Here is an 18,232-nt window from a genome sequence, read left to right as displayed (position 1 = left end):
CTGCAGGCTGTTTCATTAAGGCACTGTTAATTGGTTCCTGTATAGCATGCGGGTGATGTTAGTCCTTGAATCCTTTCGGCAATACATCGGAATGTAATAAAGTGTTGCTACATGAAAGTTGTGTATTTCTGTCATAGGTATTTGCAGTCATTGGAGTTGGTGACTGACCCTCTTTGGCTAGGGTTGCCACCTTTTCAAATGGCCATAGTGGGACATTTTTGGGACACACAACAGATTTTACAGGCTGACACAAACCCACGGTCAGTACAAAGGATAGAACTCTCCTTTTTTGCCTAAATATAAGCTTATTCTTGTAGCAGTTTAGTTGCTTATCCTGTTTCTTGTAACATGTAGGCATTTTAGATACAGAAAGAACTATTGTATGCAACTATTACATTACATATGGGACATAATTATGTCCTACAATCTCAGGACATTTGCCACTTTTAATATTTTTGGTCAGGACACAACCACCCAAAGAGGGACTGTCCCTCACAAAGTGGGACAGGTGGTAACCCTATCTTTGGCTCATGTCCATAGCACACATACTTGTAATAGTGTATAGGCATATACTCTCCATACTCTTTGTTCATAAAGTTTGGTCATGGAGGAATGTGTGATTGCTATGGTCCATGTTATACTCATATATGAACACTTCAACTGCTGTATACGGGATACCTACGGAATCCCAAACGCACACAATTCTGACGCCCACAGTACCGAGCCCAGACTCCCATACCCCACATTATCGACAGCAAGAGTCAAACTCGTGGAAGTAACACAAACATGGAACACACACAGACACACTGCTACCCACCACATCCAAACAAACCATCCTATACTACGTATGAGCAGGTGGGCAATCCCCCTACACCCCCATGTGAGTGCCTGCACACCACACACACCCCTACTTTAATATTCTACCTCCTAGATCACACAAACAGACGCACAAAGCAAACCCACACCCACACATTACAGTCCCCTAGGAACACACACCACACTCAGAACACACACTTACACAAACTACAGCCCTCAGAAACTCACTTACACACAGTAACCTACCTGAACCACAACACCAGAAGCACTGACTAAATGTCCCTTAACATCGGGATTTTAAACCTCGCGCTTCTGGTGTTTGTGTTTCGGTACTGTGGTCTTTCGGTCTTTAAGCCTCGTGATTATGTGCGTCGGTATGTCAAGCATTCAGTATTTGGTAGGTATCCCATTTATATGTACCTCCATGGTTATGCAGATGTTGTTAACCTCTCTATATATCTACATATATATGTATATCCCCATATATCGACATATCTCTCTCTTTCTCATATAGAGAGAGAGAGAATACACCTTTCATTGGGTACATGCCGGATTGTCCTATTTCCACACATTCCTCCCTTTTGTGTTTTAACCTGTCAGAATACACAACTGCCATTGGTACATCTCAGCTAGCTTAGTGGTAGGTTATTGTGAAGACTGATTACATGGTTGTGTGTTCTAATCCTGGCAGTGGTCATTTTACCTCTCAGAGCAGGCACTTGTAGTGCAAGGGTGATTAACACACATTTCAGCGGTTGTGTGTTCCAAATGTTTATTATTCTGTGGAATACTACCTATATATGCAAGCTGTGGTTAAGGTATACTATGTAACATGTAAATCATCTCTGACTTCATTGGGATTTGAACCAGGACTGCACAGATATTATGCAAATGCTGCAGCCATTACACTATTGACATTAACATTCCTTCTGCCTATTTCCTATGTCCATGAATCCTATGTGTAAGCTTGGCTACACAACAGGCGGAGCCACCCACACCCAGTGAGCTTCTCGAAATACCGACATGACACATGAATTGAGAGACTATACATTAACATCCTAACTACATTTGGCATAGCCCGTCACTGACACACTTCAGGGGAAACCTTGATGTGTGACTGGCCAACAGTATATACACCCCTGGGATCATATGTCCCAGACACATACAGCCAGGGTGTGGGGGAGCCACTCCAGTTCTACAGCTGCAAGACCTGTTGGCATGCCCTTTTGAGATCACTATGTGCCCCTATCACCCTACAGCACACCAGTCTTCAACAACTTCTAGCAACTCTGCCTGGAATCACTTCATTGGCTATGCTTGACAGAGGCTCAGTTACTTCATCAATGTTGCAGGTAAAGCCACCACACTGTAGCTATGCTTCTAAATGCCCTTGGGCAGCTAGCCTACTACCTATCTGTGAATCTCTACAGTGCAGGCCATCTCTAACATCATACGTGATTATACAGAGTTTTCTGATCACACTATACACTGTAAATTCACCATGTAGTCAGACAACAGTTAAGTACAGCAATAGCATACAGACTACTGATACATAATCACACCAAAAGCCTATCTTGGAAGCTAGTGGACATGTATAGGTTTCAGGCTTTGTATTACATACCAGTAGGTTACCTACAGGAAAGATGGGACACAAGCACAGATGGGAAACATGCCTGCAACAATGCCATACCAACTTGCATGTGTCAGCCTAAGGTTTTGGAATGCTTGCCAAGGCTATTGGAGCACCCATCGTGCTGTTTTTATTCAGGTCTCAGAGGTGAATCTCACCTCCATGAACTGCACAATAGCAGAACCAATGAGGGTTAGGCTACTCAACACCAGGGGTAGTACACACAACATGCACGCACTCATAGCACCCCTCAGTATGGACAACATCTACATTTGTTCTGTGACTGGGACCTGTATAAGGCTCTTGTGAGCACACTGCCACTACCAGACTGCAACCCATAACACACAATTCAGCCACTGTACATGGACTGGCACAGATATGGAGGGGATGTATCCATATTAGTTAGTTAGTGGGGCAGCATGATACCTCTGTGATCATCTATGTGCAGCTAACATCAGCCATGACTGCAATGCAAACTGTGAGCTGCTACAGATAACCCTCCATGGTCCAGGAGCACCACTACAACTATCTGGAGACAGTGATAAACATGACAGTTCTACCAGACACCCTGTTATTGGTCAATGTCAGCTACCCTACACTAAACTGGATAACCTACTTGAGTATTCACTTCCAGGCCCAGCACTTTCTGGGATTTATCACCTCATATGGCCTGTATCAGTTGGTAGATGGACTAACTAGAGATGAAAACATACTAGAAGTGGTAATCACTGATATGTGCAACAGGTGCACTACAGCAGAGGTAAACCGGTCACTGTTTAGATCTGACCATGAACTATTCACTGATGATTTCTACTCCCAACCATCTCCCCCACTCAAGGAACACACAGTGAATACCTTTCCTACAACTATATTCACAGTGCTAATGACAGAGGTGGGAGGGTTCACAGCCCCCATGCTCAGGGATGACACTGCTCAAGATACAGACATAATTACAAATGCACTCTATAAGCACCTACAAAGATGTATGGGTCATGCCATCAATGGTAAAACAGGACTAGCTACTCCTACACAAGGACACTAGTCTGCTGAACCCCTGCATTATACAGGCTATACAACAGAAGTGGTACAGTAGTCCGGAACAACAGCAAATCCCAAGACATGCAGACGTCCGTGACCAGTATTAGCAAGATACTTATGTTACTCATGTAATCATCCAAGGCTGACATCCACAGGTAAATAGGCATGGATTCAGAATATGACCACAAAGGCTTCTTTAGCAATGTCAAGGATGTAAGCAGTAACATACAGATTTGCACTGTGCTGGTGCAATATTGCACTGAATATACTGACCCTACTGATATCACCAACATACTTGATGATACATTCGGAGCAAGCTTCACCCCCCTACTGGGCCCACAACAATACCCAAAACATACAGTATCCCAGACATCTGAGACATACAGGTGGTAATGACCCTTTTAAATGGCATGGCAGAGTGTCAATGGAGGCAGATCGTGTCCCAGACTGCATCCTGCAGACACTACAAGACAAAGTGACCCCCCACATAATATAGCAATTCAACATCAGCCTCTACACAGGCTACATGGCCATTCACTGGCACATGGCAACAGCTATTACACTCGACCAAGGTGGTGACACAACTGACCATGGTAACTACCACCCCATAGGCCTGAGCAGCCTGATCTGTACAGCTCTGGAGCACATCCTCATGGCACTCATTAACATAGACAATGGTAACCCCCAGACACTTGACCCAACCCAGGTCACCTTGATTGAGTGCAGATCATACCTACTGAACCAGTTTGACATCTTACAGCCACCTAGACTTTAGGTGTGGGGTGTGGTAGTTCAGACATGCTACCTGGATCTCGCCAAGGGTTTTGACACCATTCCCCACTCAGGTATTATTTCTACACTCACCAGCCAGTACATACACCCATACATCACAGGTTGGTTTGCCAACAGGCTTACACACAGAATCCACATGGTAAGCCTAGCAGCCTCCAGGTCCAACTCTTGACCAGTCACAACTGGTGTCCCACAGGACTCAGTCCTGAGACCCCCTACTGTTTGCCATATACTTCTCAGAGGTACGGGCTAACACAGGTGGACTACAGCAGGCCGTGTTTGGTGATTACTGCAGACTGGGAGCCATAACTGACAGTCCAGCTGTCACAGACGTCCTTCAAGGGGCCTCACATAGACCAACACAGGGTTTCAGAGTGATGGCCTCCAGCTAAAGGCTACATACTGCATGGTCATTCCATTTTGAGAAACTACACACACACATATTACCACATGAGTGGCAGACAGTATAATTCAGATGACGTAATGGGTATGTGGGTACTACATTACATAGTGATCTGTCCTTTGACAGTCATATGTGTGAAGTAGTTAGGACACCCATCTATGTAGGCCATCTAATTACTTAAGGGTTCACATCTAAACAGACTTAGGTTATTGTGCCCCTTTACTCATCAGTCATCAATCCCATCATCGAGTATGATAACTCATTTTGGATGTACCTCAGAAGACACATCTGACAGCTGGAAGGGCCATGAACGTATCGTGCATAGAATGATAATGCCCTCAGACATGTGTCCTTTGCTGCCAGACTGCATAAACTCATGCATTACTCAGTGGCATCTTGTTTACTCAGATATGATATCTGCTGGCCAACAAAGCCGTGTCCAGGTCAGGCTTAATGGATATGCTCCACCTATGGGCATCCATGTCACAGTGAGCCACACACTATAATGAGCTACACCTTGCCACAACCATAACTGGAGGATGCCAGAGTGACAGATTCCTGTCACAGGTACTCCCCATTATTTGGAACTACATCTCTGATTACATTATATGGAACCCCTCACTAACACTCCAGGGAATCCTTGCAGAGTTGGGTGGGGAACAGTGGATACACCCCAGGGATCCCACAATTGGCTTTGCTCCACAGATGGACAGTTAGTTAATCAATGGGGTGGCGACAGCAGACACATTTTGGCTATGCTTATGACTGGCCTCAGGCAGTTAGGCATGTACCTACCTATTTATCTATGAACCTATGCATACAGTATGGACACATGTTGATAGCTTAATTTACTGTTCAGGTATTGACTTACCTTGTGCCAATGGCAGTTGTGTGTACAATAGTTGATGGCTGCCTATGTAAGATGCACACAGTAAACCACCTATACATGACAATTTACAGGTGGTCATGTGTGTGTGTGCCATCCATGTTTGCTGTGTGTGCAGGTGGAGAAAGGTGTCAATCCATAGGTGCCTACACTGTCAGTGTGTGTGCTATATGTTCCCTCTTTGCCAAGGCATGGACATACTGGGCATGCCTCCTTCTGCCTACTTAGGCTGGCACAGGGTGTTGATGGTCTGAGTCCCTCTGTGCTTGTGGGGCCCTTGTCAATGGTGGGGGACTGTGAGGGCCATCACCATTCTGTCCCTGCTGCAGCTGTTTCCGCAGGATCATATTGTGTAGCATGGCACATACTATGAAGATGTGGGCACACATGCCTGGAGAGTACTGCAAGGCTCCACCAGATATGTCCAAGAAAAGGAACCGTTATTTCAGCATCCCAAACCCATGCTCTGTTATGATTCTGATTTCTGCATGTGCCTCATTATGGCGTTCTTGCGTGGCTGTGTGTGCATTTCTGATGGAAGTCATCATCCACGGTTCCAGTGCAGAGCCAGCATCCCCCACCAGGTGGCCATATGCGATGTCCCCCCTGGCAAATACCTGATATAGCTGTGAGGCATGCCAGATGTGGGAGTCGTGATAACTTCCAGGGCTGCCAGCACACACATCCATGATAGTGCCCTGGGCATTGCACACGACCTGGTAGTTGATGGAGGGGTATCCCTTGTGGTTTATGTAGTGCCTACTCTGCTCACCGGGTGGTGTCCTGATGTGTATGTGCATGCAGTCTATTGCACCCAGTACCTCCAGGTAGTCTGCCACATGGTGGAAGAGACGCATATTGCTGACCAACTCCTCCTGTGTTCGGGGGAAGTACATGTGCTCATTGGCATGTGGTAACATGGCATCCAGGAACTGGTGGAGTACCCTGGATGCTGATGCCTGTGAGATCCCCATGATATCCCCAGTTGGCCTTTGAAAGGTACCTGTGGCTAGTATTCTCAAGCTTACACATACCTTCATGTCCACTGGGATGGGTTACCCTGTGTTATTTCTGGCTCTAAGGCGTGGCCAGCACAGCTCAACAAGTTGCTGTATGGTTCCCTGTCCACCCTGTAACACTCTACTATCTCCAGATCATGTATCCCCTGGCAGGTTACCCTGGGTCTGAACACTCTTCTCCTCCACCGGTGCCTGGGATGGTTGTCAGCATCATTCGCCACACCACCGTCAGTCTTCAACACGTGCTGGTGAATCAAAGCTATGGCAGCCCCTAACATGTACATATTAAAAGTTCCCTGTCTGTATACACCAATGGTGCAGAGTGTCTGGGAATACACAAGTGTGTGTGTGGGGCTTTCACACATTATACTATTGTGCAATGGATGCTGCTGGTGTAATTGAGTGTGTATGTGCAATTCCAGCTGCAGGGTATCTTAATTATGGGTTTTATGGCAGGTACTGCTATTGTGGGGCCTTTGGTGTTGACTTACGCTTGGCTGCCGTGATTCATCTATTACCCTTTACTTCACTTTTCAACCCGATTCCCCTCCCATTGTCAGGCATGCATCCAACTGCCGGCTTTCTTGTTTTGTACTTTCCCAACCCAGGATTATGTAGCGAAATGTGTTATGTAGCTGATCTACTGCAAGTTTGCTTTGTTCTGCTGTGATAGTTCTCTTTTCTTTGCAGTACGGCACCTCTCCTTTCCTGTTCTGCAGGTAGCTGCTAGCAGCCTTGTTAGCTGTTGTCAATGGCCCACTGTGAGTTCCTAGGTATCAGTTACTTATTTGTACTCCAATTACCATGCTGCAGCATTTCCTTATTGCCTTCCCATATCCTTCCTGTTTCAGCTATGGTGTGCGCAGCCATTTACCGGGTTTCGAGCACATTTTCATTCACGTTCACATGCACTTTCGGTTGCCTTGTGTGCTCTCAGCTAAGAACATATATGGCTACTTCCACACCCCTATCCTGCAGCTTTGCTTAGCAACAGGCAACCCGGATTAGCAATGCTCCAATGTGCTTACAGCTAAGATGGCGCAACCCTTTCTTGATGTCATGTTTATCTCCAGGCCACACCCCGGTGTTGTACCGCTATGCTGTGTGGTACATCCTTACGCCAGTGGGGATTTTGTGATTCAGTATTACTTGACTCATTTGCATGGCATTGACTACTAATTCCTAGTTACCATGCAGAACACTGTCACAGACCCTTAGCAACCCTTGCACCATGGTTGTGGTGTAGCATGCATGCCATTGACTATTATGGGGAATTCATGAAATGTGTTACATTGCAGTTTTATGACATATACATATATTTTCACTGTGATCCCGTTTGCACACCGACGCACTGCGATTTTACTTTGCGTTAGTGTGGCCATGACATTAAATGTTATTTTTTTATGGGCTGTGCATGTTTTTTTTATACCATTGGTTATATATTTTATAATACATAAGTTTGGTCTGCTTTCATGGCTCCGATTTTATGTTTGAAAAAATGTAAACCGTTTTTTTTTTTTTTTTTTTGGTTTACATTACTGCATGCTTATTGCCTGCAACACTTCATGAATTGCTATATACCTTCATTCACATGCTACACTGCTGCGCATGGGGTAATTAGCATACATGCACCAGGAGCTGCGTTGCTCTGGTGTACACTGGTAGTGCACGTGGAAACAGCTCATACCTGAATCGCTCGGTGGCCATATTTGGCATTAGATCACATTGATATACATGTAGATCGCATGCTAGGCACTGAAATCAACTCTCTTGTTTTATGGCAAAGAATACTGGGTGCAAAATGTAAGGAATTAACTGATAACAGTTGCTCTGGTTGCAATAAGTAGATGAGAAAGGCTGTTGGATACTAATGTGGTATCTGGCTATACATCCATAGAGATGTCTTGTATCTCAGTCAGAGCAGTCCACCTCATTGTTGATGGTGTTTATACATATGGAGTAAATATGAATGAGGTACTTTAACTCTGTGACATGTTTTCTGATACTACAGAATCCAAAATAAATGGGTATAAAGTGAATGACTGATATAATATTACATCATATACATTAAAGAACACTTGGGTGCTTTATGACAAGGTTAAGCAAATGCATCAAAACAAAAGAGAAACATTCCTTTGTTTTTATTTAGTTGGATACAGTTTTGTTTGTGAGGTTCACTTACAATGAATAGTGGTATTTTTTTGGGAAGGGCACTTCACATATGTAGGAGTTCTGTAACTTTTTGAAGCAAAAAGATGACACAGTGGGAATGCTCGTGTGTTTTTATTTTCAGAACTGCTGGTGCAGTTTGAATGCTTTATAATCAGGTGTGGAATGGTGGAAATAAAAGGTTGCTTTTATTCTTCCTGTGGCAAATTTTTCTTATTTTAGTAGGCAAATTGAGGTGGAAGGAATAAAGCCCTGAAGAACATTACATTACCCTATAATAGAACAGGATGAAGCAATTCATTAATAGCTCGGAGTTTTAGACCTCTCTGCTAACAGCCAGATCAAGTTTTCTTCTTAACCACAGAAACATCTCAGTCTCTTTCCAGTTCAGGATAACTGAGGAGAGAAAGGCTAATATGGCATACAGTGGATAGAAGGCAGTAAACTTATGTTAGAGCCCATGGGGAAAATCCTCAGAAAGTACACTCCGTCACCCCACAGTGGACAACTGTAGTGTCCCCCTAAGGGCTAAGGAAAATCCCATTACAAGCTACAGTGTGATGGCTCCTCAACTAACCATTTCCTACCACTGACTACTAAAAATTACAGCTGATTTCTTTCTGCATTAAAAAAAGTATTTTTTTATTAAACTGAAGATTATAACAGAGAATGACAGCAAAGAGCTGTTAAATTAAATATATCAACAGAGAAAGATAATAGCTGAAATGTTTAGTAGCTGTAACTACTTGTGCCACAAAATTAGGATCATAGCTATCGGCTACATGATAACTGATTACATTATTTATGGCCTAGTTATAACATGAACTTGCATGAGTTTCTGCCATTTTTAAAGCTATGAGTCCATATTCATGGAGCTGTTACAGGACTACTCCCATCGCTGAGACATCTTTTTTTTTTTTTTTTTTAGTTACTCTATGGAGCAGTTCTGTAGTCTCTGGGAATATGGCAAAGTTTGTTTAAGGTCTCTGTTTAGTGGTGCAGAGAAAAATGATTTATGCAGACAAACTTTTTTGAGTGAGGAATGCTGGGTTTATAATGGGCACACTGACTAGTCTGTCCAATCAGCATGCATATTTTTGAATATGAAATGATACACAGAACGATGCAGTTAGCAGTAAAAGGGGATTTAGGCACTATTAAGTGCCATGCTTGCTCATTTTGTGAATAGATTGATGAACTGCAATGTTTTTTCACCTAGACAATGGAAGGGTACATATATTCCTGGCAAGAGCTACCTGCAACACTAAGAATATAGTTTACCTTTTACATTGTGTTGCATGCAGTGCATTGATTATTGCTAAAACCAATGGGAGACTATGGGAAAGAATTAAAGAGCATATAAACTGTGCCCGTAAGGGAAATACCTTTACTGCCATAGCTAAACACAAGAATAAACATGGGGAATTACACAATTTAAAATTTTTAGCAATTGAAAATATTATGGACAATGTGGGATTAGGTGATATATGTAATGAGACAGAGAGGGTGGAGCTAAGGTGGATCTACAGACTTAGATCCTATTGTGGGTTGGGTCTTAATGATCACGTGACACTGAAACCAATATTGAAAGCTCATAGATTGAAGAGATGAGGTGGTTGTAAGTTTTATTTTTAATTTTGCTTTATATTAATGTTCAAGTATTTGATATATACTAATAATGAATAATGAGGATTAATGCTTTGGAGATTATATGATTGTCTTAACGAGCCAGAAATTCTCTCATTTGTATCGCAGCAAAGCTGAATGCATTTTTCTGTGATTAGCTGTTGTTTGGCATTTTATTATTATTTAAATGTCTTTTTAATGGGTGTTTTATCACAGTCTGAAGAAGTAATGAATATCATAAAAGCACTTACCTAAGAATAAAGTACGACTATTAATAGAGTCCCTGGTTGCTATTCTTACTGCTTAGTGTCTAAATTAAAACCTCAACCATGTTTCTGTGTTGGAATTACTTGGACAATGTAACTGATAACTACTACCACAATGAAAATCAATCTTATAATTAAATGTATGGTCTAACATTTGGAATTTAAGCCCTTGGGACTCCTTAAGACTGTTTATAAATTAAAAAAAAACAATGCAAAGTGCCTTCATAATTGCAATATATTAAAAGGAATATAAGATTACAAATGAAATGGCCTTAGCACATAGCCAAATATTTGCAAGCTGGATCACAATAATTCAGCTATCAGATGCAAAAATGAATGCGGTGGTCTGCAAGGAACAGATAGTGAAATAAAGGAGGAATTAGAATACGTTGGCCTGTTAAAATAATTCAAAACGTTCTTGATCAGCGTGGGCTATTATAGTTGAAAGTATATTTAAGCAAAAATATACTTAATGTTAATTAAAAATACATGGCATAAAGTAGAAATACTGGAAAGTTTATTCTTGGGGTACTACCCATGTTCCATATGGACGGAGGCAGTCTGTAAAATGGCTCAAGGCTCCACCACCCAAAGACCAACTACCCATATACTACCCCATCCTGTATCTGGGAAATTAAGATGTCATGCTGTCATATCCTGGGTATTCTTGACTAGGCTTGTAAAGGCTCTTGCACCATTAGCCTAGTCATCACCTGTGAATGTATATTTACGTTATGTGTTACAGTTTATGCCAGTTGAATAAAACTGAATGTTTACATGACTTAACTAACATAAGGATAACTTATGAAAGGTATACATTCAGAAAACAGTGGGCCATTTTGAATAAAAAATAAGTGGTGAAATTGTTACCAAACAACAGGCCAGATTCCAAAAGAATTGCTCTTAGTACAAGTCTGCCCTTATCCCGAAAGACTTTGAATGAAAGAATAAGTGGTGAAATTGTTACTAAACAACAGGCCAGATTCCAAAAGAATTGCTCTTAGTACAAGTCTGCCCTGATTCCAGAAAACTTAATCTCAGTGTAGGTGGTCACTTACACTGAGAGCAAGTCTTTTGGAATCAAGTCCAACTTCTTTGTAATTATAGGGATATACATTTTCAAGAATCTTTTGACCAACAATTAAATAGTTGACACAAGTTTGTCTGGGATTTGAACCCTGGACCTCTCACACTCAAAAGTAAGAGTCATACACCTATATGTAAGTCATGAAGTCCCATTTTACTCCTCCTCCCAGTCAGTATTAGAACCTCATTCAGATCAACGCTGCATACTAATTGCTTTGTCTTTTATCTTGGCCATTATCATTCGTGACCTTCATGATGGTCCACTGTTTTCCTGTGTACCCATTCTGTACAGGGAGACTCTTTTATTAAATTCAGTGAATTTATTCAGAAAAAAAGGACAAGCAACAACATCCAACAACCATTAAAATAATAATTCTAAACACATAATAAAAATATAAAAAATGACCATCATATGAAAGCTATAAACCTCACCTGAATAGTTGCAAATAATAAAGATTTCAAAGGAGTATTCCTGACAATCAGTCCAGTTTACATCATTATGCTTCCAGTTTTTTTTTAATTTATTATGTTGAATTAATAAATATTGAAACCAGTCAGCTGTGACAGTTTTAAATCTCCTGGTTAGTAATGGAGCAATTACAAACTTAAATCAACATTTTAATGTTTACTCAAAACTAATGAGGATGGTACCAGTGCAAAAATCCAAAACATTACATCATGCTTTTTCAGAAGGTTTATCCTTATTGCTCATCAAACACAATGCAAAATGAGGTTCAAAGAAGGCAACTTCTACAAGACCAAATCATATGGAAGCACTCCCCACCTTGAATTCCACAACACCAACAAAGGCTTTGCCCATGTTTAAAGCTTTCCTTATAAGAACAGAAAGGGGTAATACTGACACCTACAGTAAAGTGAATTGTTTAAGGCTGAGCTATTTCTTCAGATATGCTACATTGCTCATCTTCAGTACTAGAGATTGGACAGCTAAGGCTCACTTATTAAAAATGGCTTAAAGGGGATCTGTGGCTGAGTGAGAAATTTGCACCTGCACGCACACACACACACACACACACACACACACACACACACACACACACACACACACACACACACACACACATACACACACACACATACATACAGACACACATACACATGTGCATAAATGCCTCAACCACACTTTTATCCCAAACTCTAGGCTAGACTCCCATACCATTTTATGGGATTCATTCATTCATTCATTCATTCAGGGAAATGATTTTTTAGTCAGGCTGGCATAGAAAAACAATGCCCTGGATGTCACCCAGAAGACCCAATGAACAGCTAGTGAATTAGGCATTGGAGGTCATGGTTGACAGGATGAGACTAAGAAATTGACAATAATTCACTCAGCCAAGGTAGAGGGAAGGTCTGCTCAGTATTGATACATGGTGAAAGCAAAGTACTCTATCAAGGGCAGAATGAGGTGACAGGATGTGCAGGACCACCGAACACCATGATAACTACTGCATTATGAGAAGCAAGCATGTGTCTGTGAGACTGGTACAGTCCACTGCTGACATCAAGATCTCATTGTAACAGGAACAATAAGGACAGCAAACCACTAATGGCTCCCTGTATGATAACCACACTCGATCATTTCTTACCAAAACAGGAAACAATGAGATAGAGTGGTCACCAGAGGGAAGATGACCAGCAGGCAGTGGACAGAAAAATAATCAAAACATATTTTTTAACCTAGGCAAAGAACTGCACGTTCTGAGGACTGTGGTAGTACCTAATTGGCTTCCTTTCTTTAAGCTTTCAATTTACACATAATATTTCAATGAGCAGAAAATGAAAGTATATACAGACTATGTGATACACTGCTGTGTGAGGCACAACTGATCTCAGACTGTGTGATACTACGCTGTGTGTGAGGCACAACTGATATCCGACTGTGTGATACAATGCTGTGTGTGAGGCACAACTAATATTAGGCTGTGTGATACAATGCCATGTGTGAGGCACAACTGATATCAGACTGTGTGATACACATTTGTGTATGAGGCACAACTGATATCAGACAGACTGTGTGATATACTGCTGTGTATGAGGTACAACTGACATCAGACTGTGATACACTGCTGTGTGTGAGGCACAACTAACATCAGACTGTGATACGCTGTGGTGTGAGGCACAGGTGATACCAGACTGTAAGATACACTGTTGTGTGTGGGGCACAACTGATGTCAGACAGATTGTGAGATACACTACTGTGTGAGGTACAACTGATATCATACCAACTATGGAATATACTGCTGTGTGGGGTACATAAGATATCATAAAGACTGTATGATATGTTGCTGTATAAGGTACAGCCAATATCATACTGATTGCATGATATCCTGCTATGTGACATACAGTTATAAGTAAGGTACAGCTGATATTGTACAAACTATGTGACACACTGTTGCGCAAGGTGTGATGACTAGATTGGGACTAACAGGGTTTTAATCCCACCTCTGACAACCAAATGTCATGTCAAATATGTGAATAACAGGGTCCTTGAAAATTCTCCAGTATCCATAAATAGGTTTGGTGGCCAACAGAATGATAGAATCTTGATCCACAATAGTGGCACCCAACAAGTACAATTGAGAAATATGCACACAAGTCTAATTCACTGACTAATTCACAAAAAAAAAAAAAAAAACTTGGCCTTTAGGGCATAGAGTAAATTTGCATTGATGCCTAGGCTATGGTCTTTCAGTATCCACATCTAATACTACTAAGACTGAGAACTGACCACTTTTTGCACTGAGTCTTTGGCTTTGCAACTCAAGCCCTCTTTCTCATCACTTCTGCTGTGAATGTCCATGTCTTCAGTACCTTTACCAATGGTAACTGCCTTTCAAACAAATTTCTTTCACACATATTTCCCATGAAAGGCTGACAGAATTCTATAATTCTCTACAACATTCATCCTACCAAGCTAATACTGTCACCACCTTAGACAGGGATAGGGATGAACCAGCTACCACAGCATTCTTGATCAATATTAAAATAATACTACTAACAATAAACACAATGATAATATGCAGAGTAATCTATCCAATTAAATGTGGATATCAGTAGTTGGCCAACCTACAGTGCTAAATACTTCCCTCTTCCAAATAAAAATAATGCACAAATACTGACCACAACAGTCAAGATCTTAAACTGAGTAAAGAACTTTAATTGGAAAACAAGGACATTAGATTATACTGGTACAAATTAACTACACAGAAGTAAATGCATTTTCAAAAAGAATAGTAAAATAATTGTACAGATAAAAAATATTTAGAAGGAAAGCTTTGACTTAGCAACATACGCTGGTAGTCTCTGTCTCAAAGAATGTCATTGCCTTACTGCTGAGTTACTATAATGTTATACATCAGATTACAAAACAGATAGAACAAGATCTTCTAGCATTTACATACTTTTTCTACTCTTGCTCAAAACATTTTATTTCCCAGGAACTAGGAGTAATTATCACAGTTTTTTTTCAAACGCAGAAAAAAAAACAGGAGAAATCCTAACAAGATTTTACCATATTGGTGTTAGTTCCTAGCTTTTTACAACTTTAAAGATCACTAGTTTCCTGACTGGCAACTCTTTTATGACTTCCCCTGGAGTTATATGCAAGCAAACAAATGAGCAATTAATTATTTCCTGATTTACAAGCATCTATTGCTAGTAACTGCATTTTTCACCCCACAAGATTGCATGTTCCTCACATACGTTTATATTATTTAAAAGAACAAATGCAAGTCTCTTGTCACTGTTAATTCATATTATAAATGCAATCCCAGACAGATTTTAAAAAGTTTATATACAGATTACAAATGTGTTACATGCTGAATTAAGAAAGAGGAAACATTATAAAACATCACAGCATATATCCAGTTTCTCTTACCACAGCATCACACAAGGTACAACTGATAAGCAGCTGTAGTACTGACCACTGAGCTCAACAGACCACGGCATCTGAGATAATCAGATAAGCTTCAGTTTTGCTCTCTAACCAGATGACAATGTAGTAACTGAGTGTCTGTTATAGTCAATGTTGTTTTTGGTCACATTCAGAAACTTTCACTCAGTGTCAGGCAGTGCAGCTGGGAGCAGGACATAAGAGGGTATTGGTGTCATATGATGGCACCAGTACAGGTGTCGTTTGCATAAAATATTAGGAGTTACAGTGTATTAGACATGGGAGATGAGACAGAATTGCCCTTGGATGGTAGCAATAGAAGCATATAAGTAGTTGTGTGTGTGTGTGTGTGGGGACGGGGGCAAGTCTTCAAAGGCAGGAGAGTTTGAACATGATCCAGTATATGGGTAGGTCATTCTAGCAACAGTGATTTAAGTGCTTGTTGGCAAATTCACAGCCCATATCTACATGCATTTTTTCCTCATTCTCCTCTTCCTCCAATCTTCTGAGAGTGCACTTCCTGCTTGGATGTTGAACTGAACTCGTTCTCTCCCAATCTTCTGAGAGTGAGCTTCCTGCTTGGATGTTGAACTGAACTCGTTCTCTCCAAATCTTCTGAGAGTGAGCTTCCTGCTTGGATGTTGACCTGAACTCGTTCTCTCCCAATCTTCTGAGAGTGAGCTTCCTGCTTGGATGTTGAACTGAACTCATTCTCTCCCAATCTTCTGAGAGTGAGCTTCCTGCTTGGATGTTGACCTGAACTCGTTCTCTCCCAATCTTCTGAGAGTGAGCTTCCTGCTTGGATGTTGAACTGAACTCATTCTCTCCAAATCTTCTGAGAGTGAGCTTGCTGCTTGGATGTTGAACTGAACTCGTTCTCTCCCAATCTTCTGAGAGTGAGCTTCCTGCTTGAATGTTGAACTGAACTCATTCTCTCCCAATCTTCTGAGAGTGAGCTTCCTGCTTGGATGTTGAACTGAACTTGTTCTCTCCCAATCTTCTGAGAGTGAGCTTCCTGCTTGGATGTTGACCTGAACTCGTTCTCTCCCAATCTTCTGAGAGTGAGCTTCCTGCTTGGATGTTGAACTGAACTCATTCTCTCCCAATCTTCTGAGAGTGAGCTTCCTGCTTGGATGTTGACCTGAACTCGTTCTCTCCCAATCTTCTGAGAGTGAGCTTCCTGCTTGGATGTTGAACTGAACTCATTCTCTCCCAATCTTCCGAGAGTGAGCTTCCTGTTTGGATGTTGAACTGAACTTGTTCTCTCCCAAACCTAAAGGTGTCCCTATTGAAATGGCTGTGTGTCTTTGAGGTCTACTTTGTTTCTCCTTCTATTCATTATTTCACCGTTTTCCCTTTCTTTGTGTTGTCACTTCAGCAGTATATCCACAAGCTTTATCTCTTTATCAAAAGGTTACAGGGATGTTAAGCCATAAAACAAAGCTCATCTATCTTAAATGTAGATTTATAAAGTCTCCAAAGGAAAGCCATACTATGTTGATCTCTTTGCAAAGCAAATATTTTCTGATAAGTTGCAAATAACATTTCCTGAGACCTAACAAAAGAGAAACAGTGCATAGAGCAAATCCTCAAATATAACTGGCTGCCAGGATTACAAGACAACTAAAACCAACATTACCCTAAAAGCACAGTTATCAGTTTACCTTGTGGCAACACCTTTAATTTATTTTCATGTGAGCTATTTGTAATACCTCCACCAAACGGTGTCCATATCACCCTTCGAATGGCTTTTACCCAATCTTCCATATCATTCTGGGAGTTAGCCATAAGGAGCAAAGTTTCATGGTTAACAGTCATTCGGTCACGATCCCCTGTACTACCTGAAAAAGAAGCAAAGGAATATCACAAATTATAACTTTATTCTTATCCAGAGTGGAGATCTTATTTCTATATGATAGCTTCTTTTTAGCCATCAGATTTTATTACTAAACATTCCTTTCATTGCTAACATGGACAAAATGATGGTATGTTATTTATTTTGCCACTTAGAGGATGTTCAGTTAATTTAGTAAAATTTCTACAAAGTAACTTTCAAATTTTAATTAAGAAAAACCATTTTAATATTTTAATTCCTATCCCTTGAAAAGCCACCAATATAATCATAAGTAAAATAACATGCTTATACACAATTCATGAGATTCCTGTGGTTGTAAATACTTATTTTAAAATTCCTTACCTACCATATTTACAAACAACATATATAATTCACAATGGAATTTACAAACACAGGAGATGCAAAGGTCGCACTTGTAACTATAAAACTGAGGGGGCATTTTTCCATTGTCTCAGGGGTTATTCTACAATTTGTTCTGTGGAAAAAATACTGACCAACAAAAGCACATTTAAAATGTACAAGATGTCTACATGAATCTTTGCAGTCATTTCAGATTGTGAAGTTGGATAGGCATAACAGGTAACACAGTGTAGGAATAGCTTTAACACGTTCAAGCAACAGAGTTTATATTAAGCATGGATTATGAATGAACAGGTTTTGCTAAACCTAAAATTATAACTGCATGTTGCATTATCTAGGTATCAAGGAGAAAACACAGTTCTTTAACAGG

At 40.9% G+C, this 18,232-nt stretch overlaps 1 protein-coding gene across 1 annotated transcript in view; it reads right to left on the bottom strand.

Annotated features, from left to right (window-relative positions):
* LOC122789364 (rho GTPase-activating protein 22-like) overlaps positions 1 to 17,485 on the bottom strand; it is a 1,062,881-nt gene extending 1,045,396 nt beyond the window's left edge. The window contains exon 1 of the mRNA XM_044056754.1: positions 17,360 to 17,485. Coding sequence (XP_043912689.1) covers positions 17,360 to 17,465 — 106 coding nt within the window. The 5' untranslated portion in view covers positions 17,466 to 17,485. The remainder of the gene's footprint in view (positions 1 to 17,359) is intronic.
* Positions 17,486 to 18,232: the final 747 nt, after the last annotated feature.

This window comes from Protopterus annectens, chromosome 14.part0, assembly GCF_019279795.1.
Source record: "Protopterus annectens isolate FY-2018-M chromosome 14.part0, PAN1.0, whole genome shotgun sequence".
NCBI lineage: Eukaryota > Metazoa > Chordata > Ceratodontiformes > Protopteridae > Protopterus > Protopterus annectens.
This window is presented reverse-complemented; position numbering and strand designations above follow the sequence as displayed.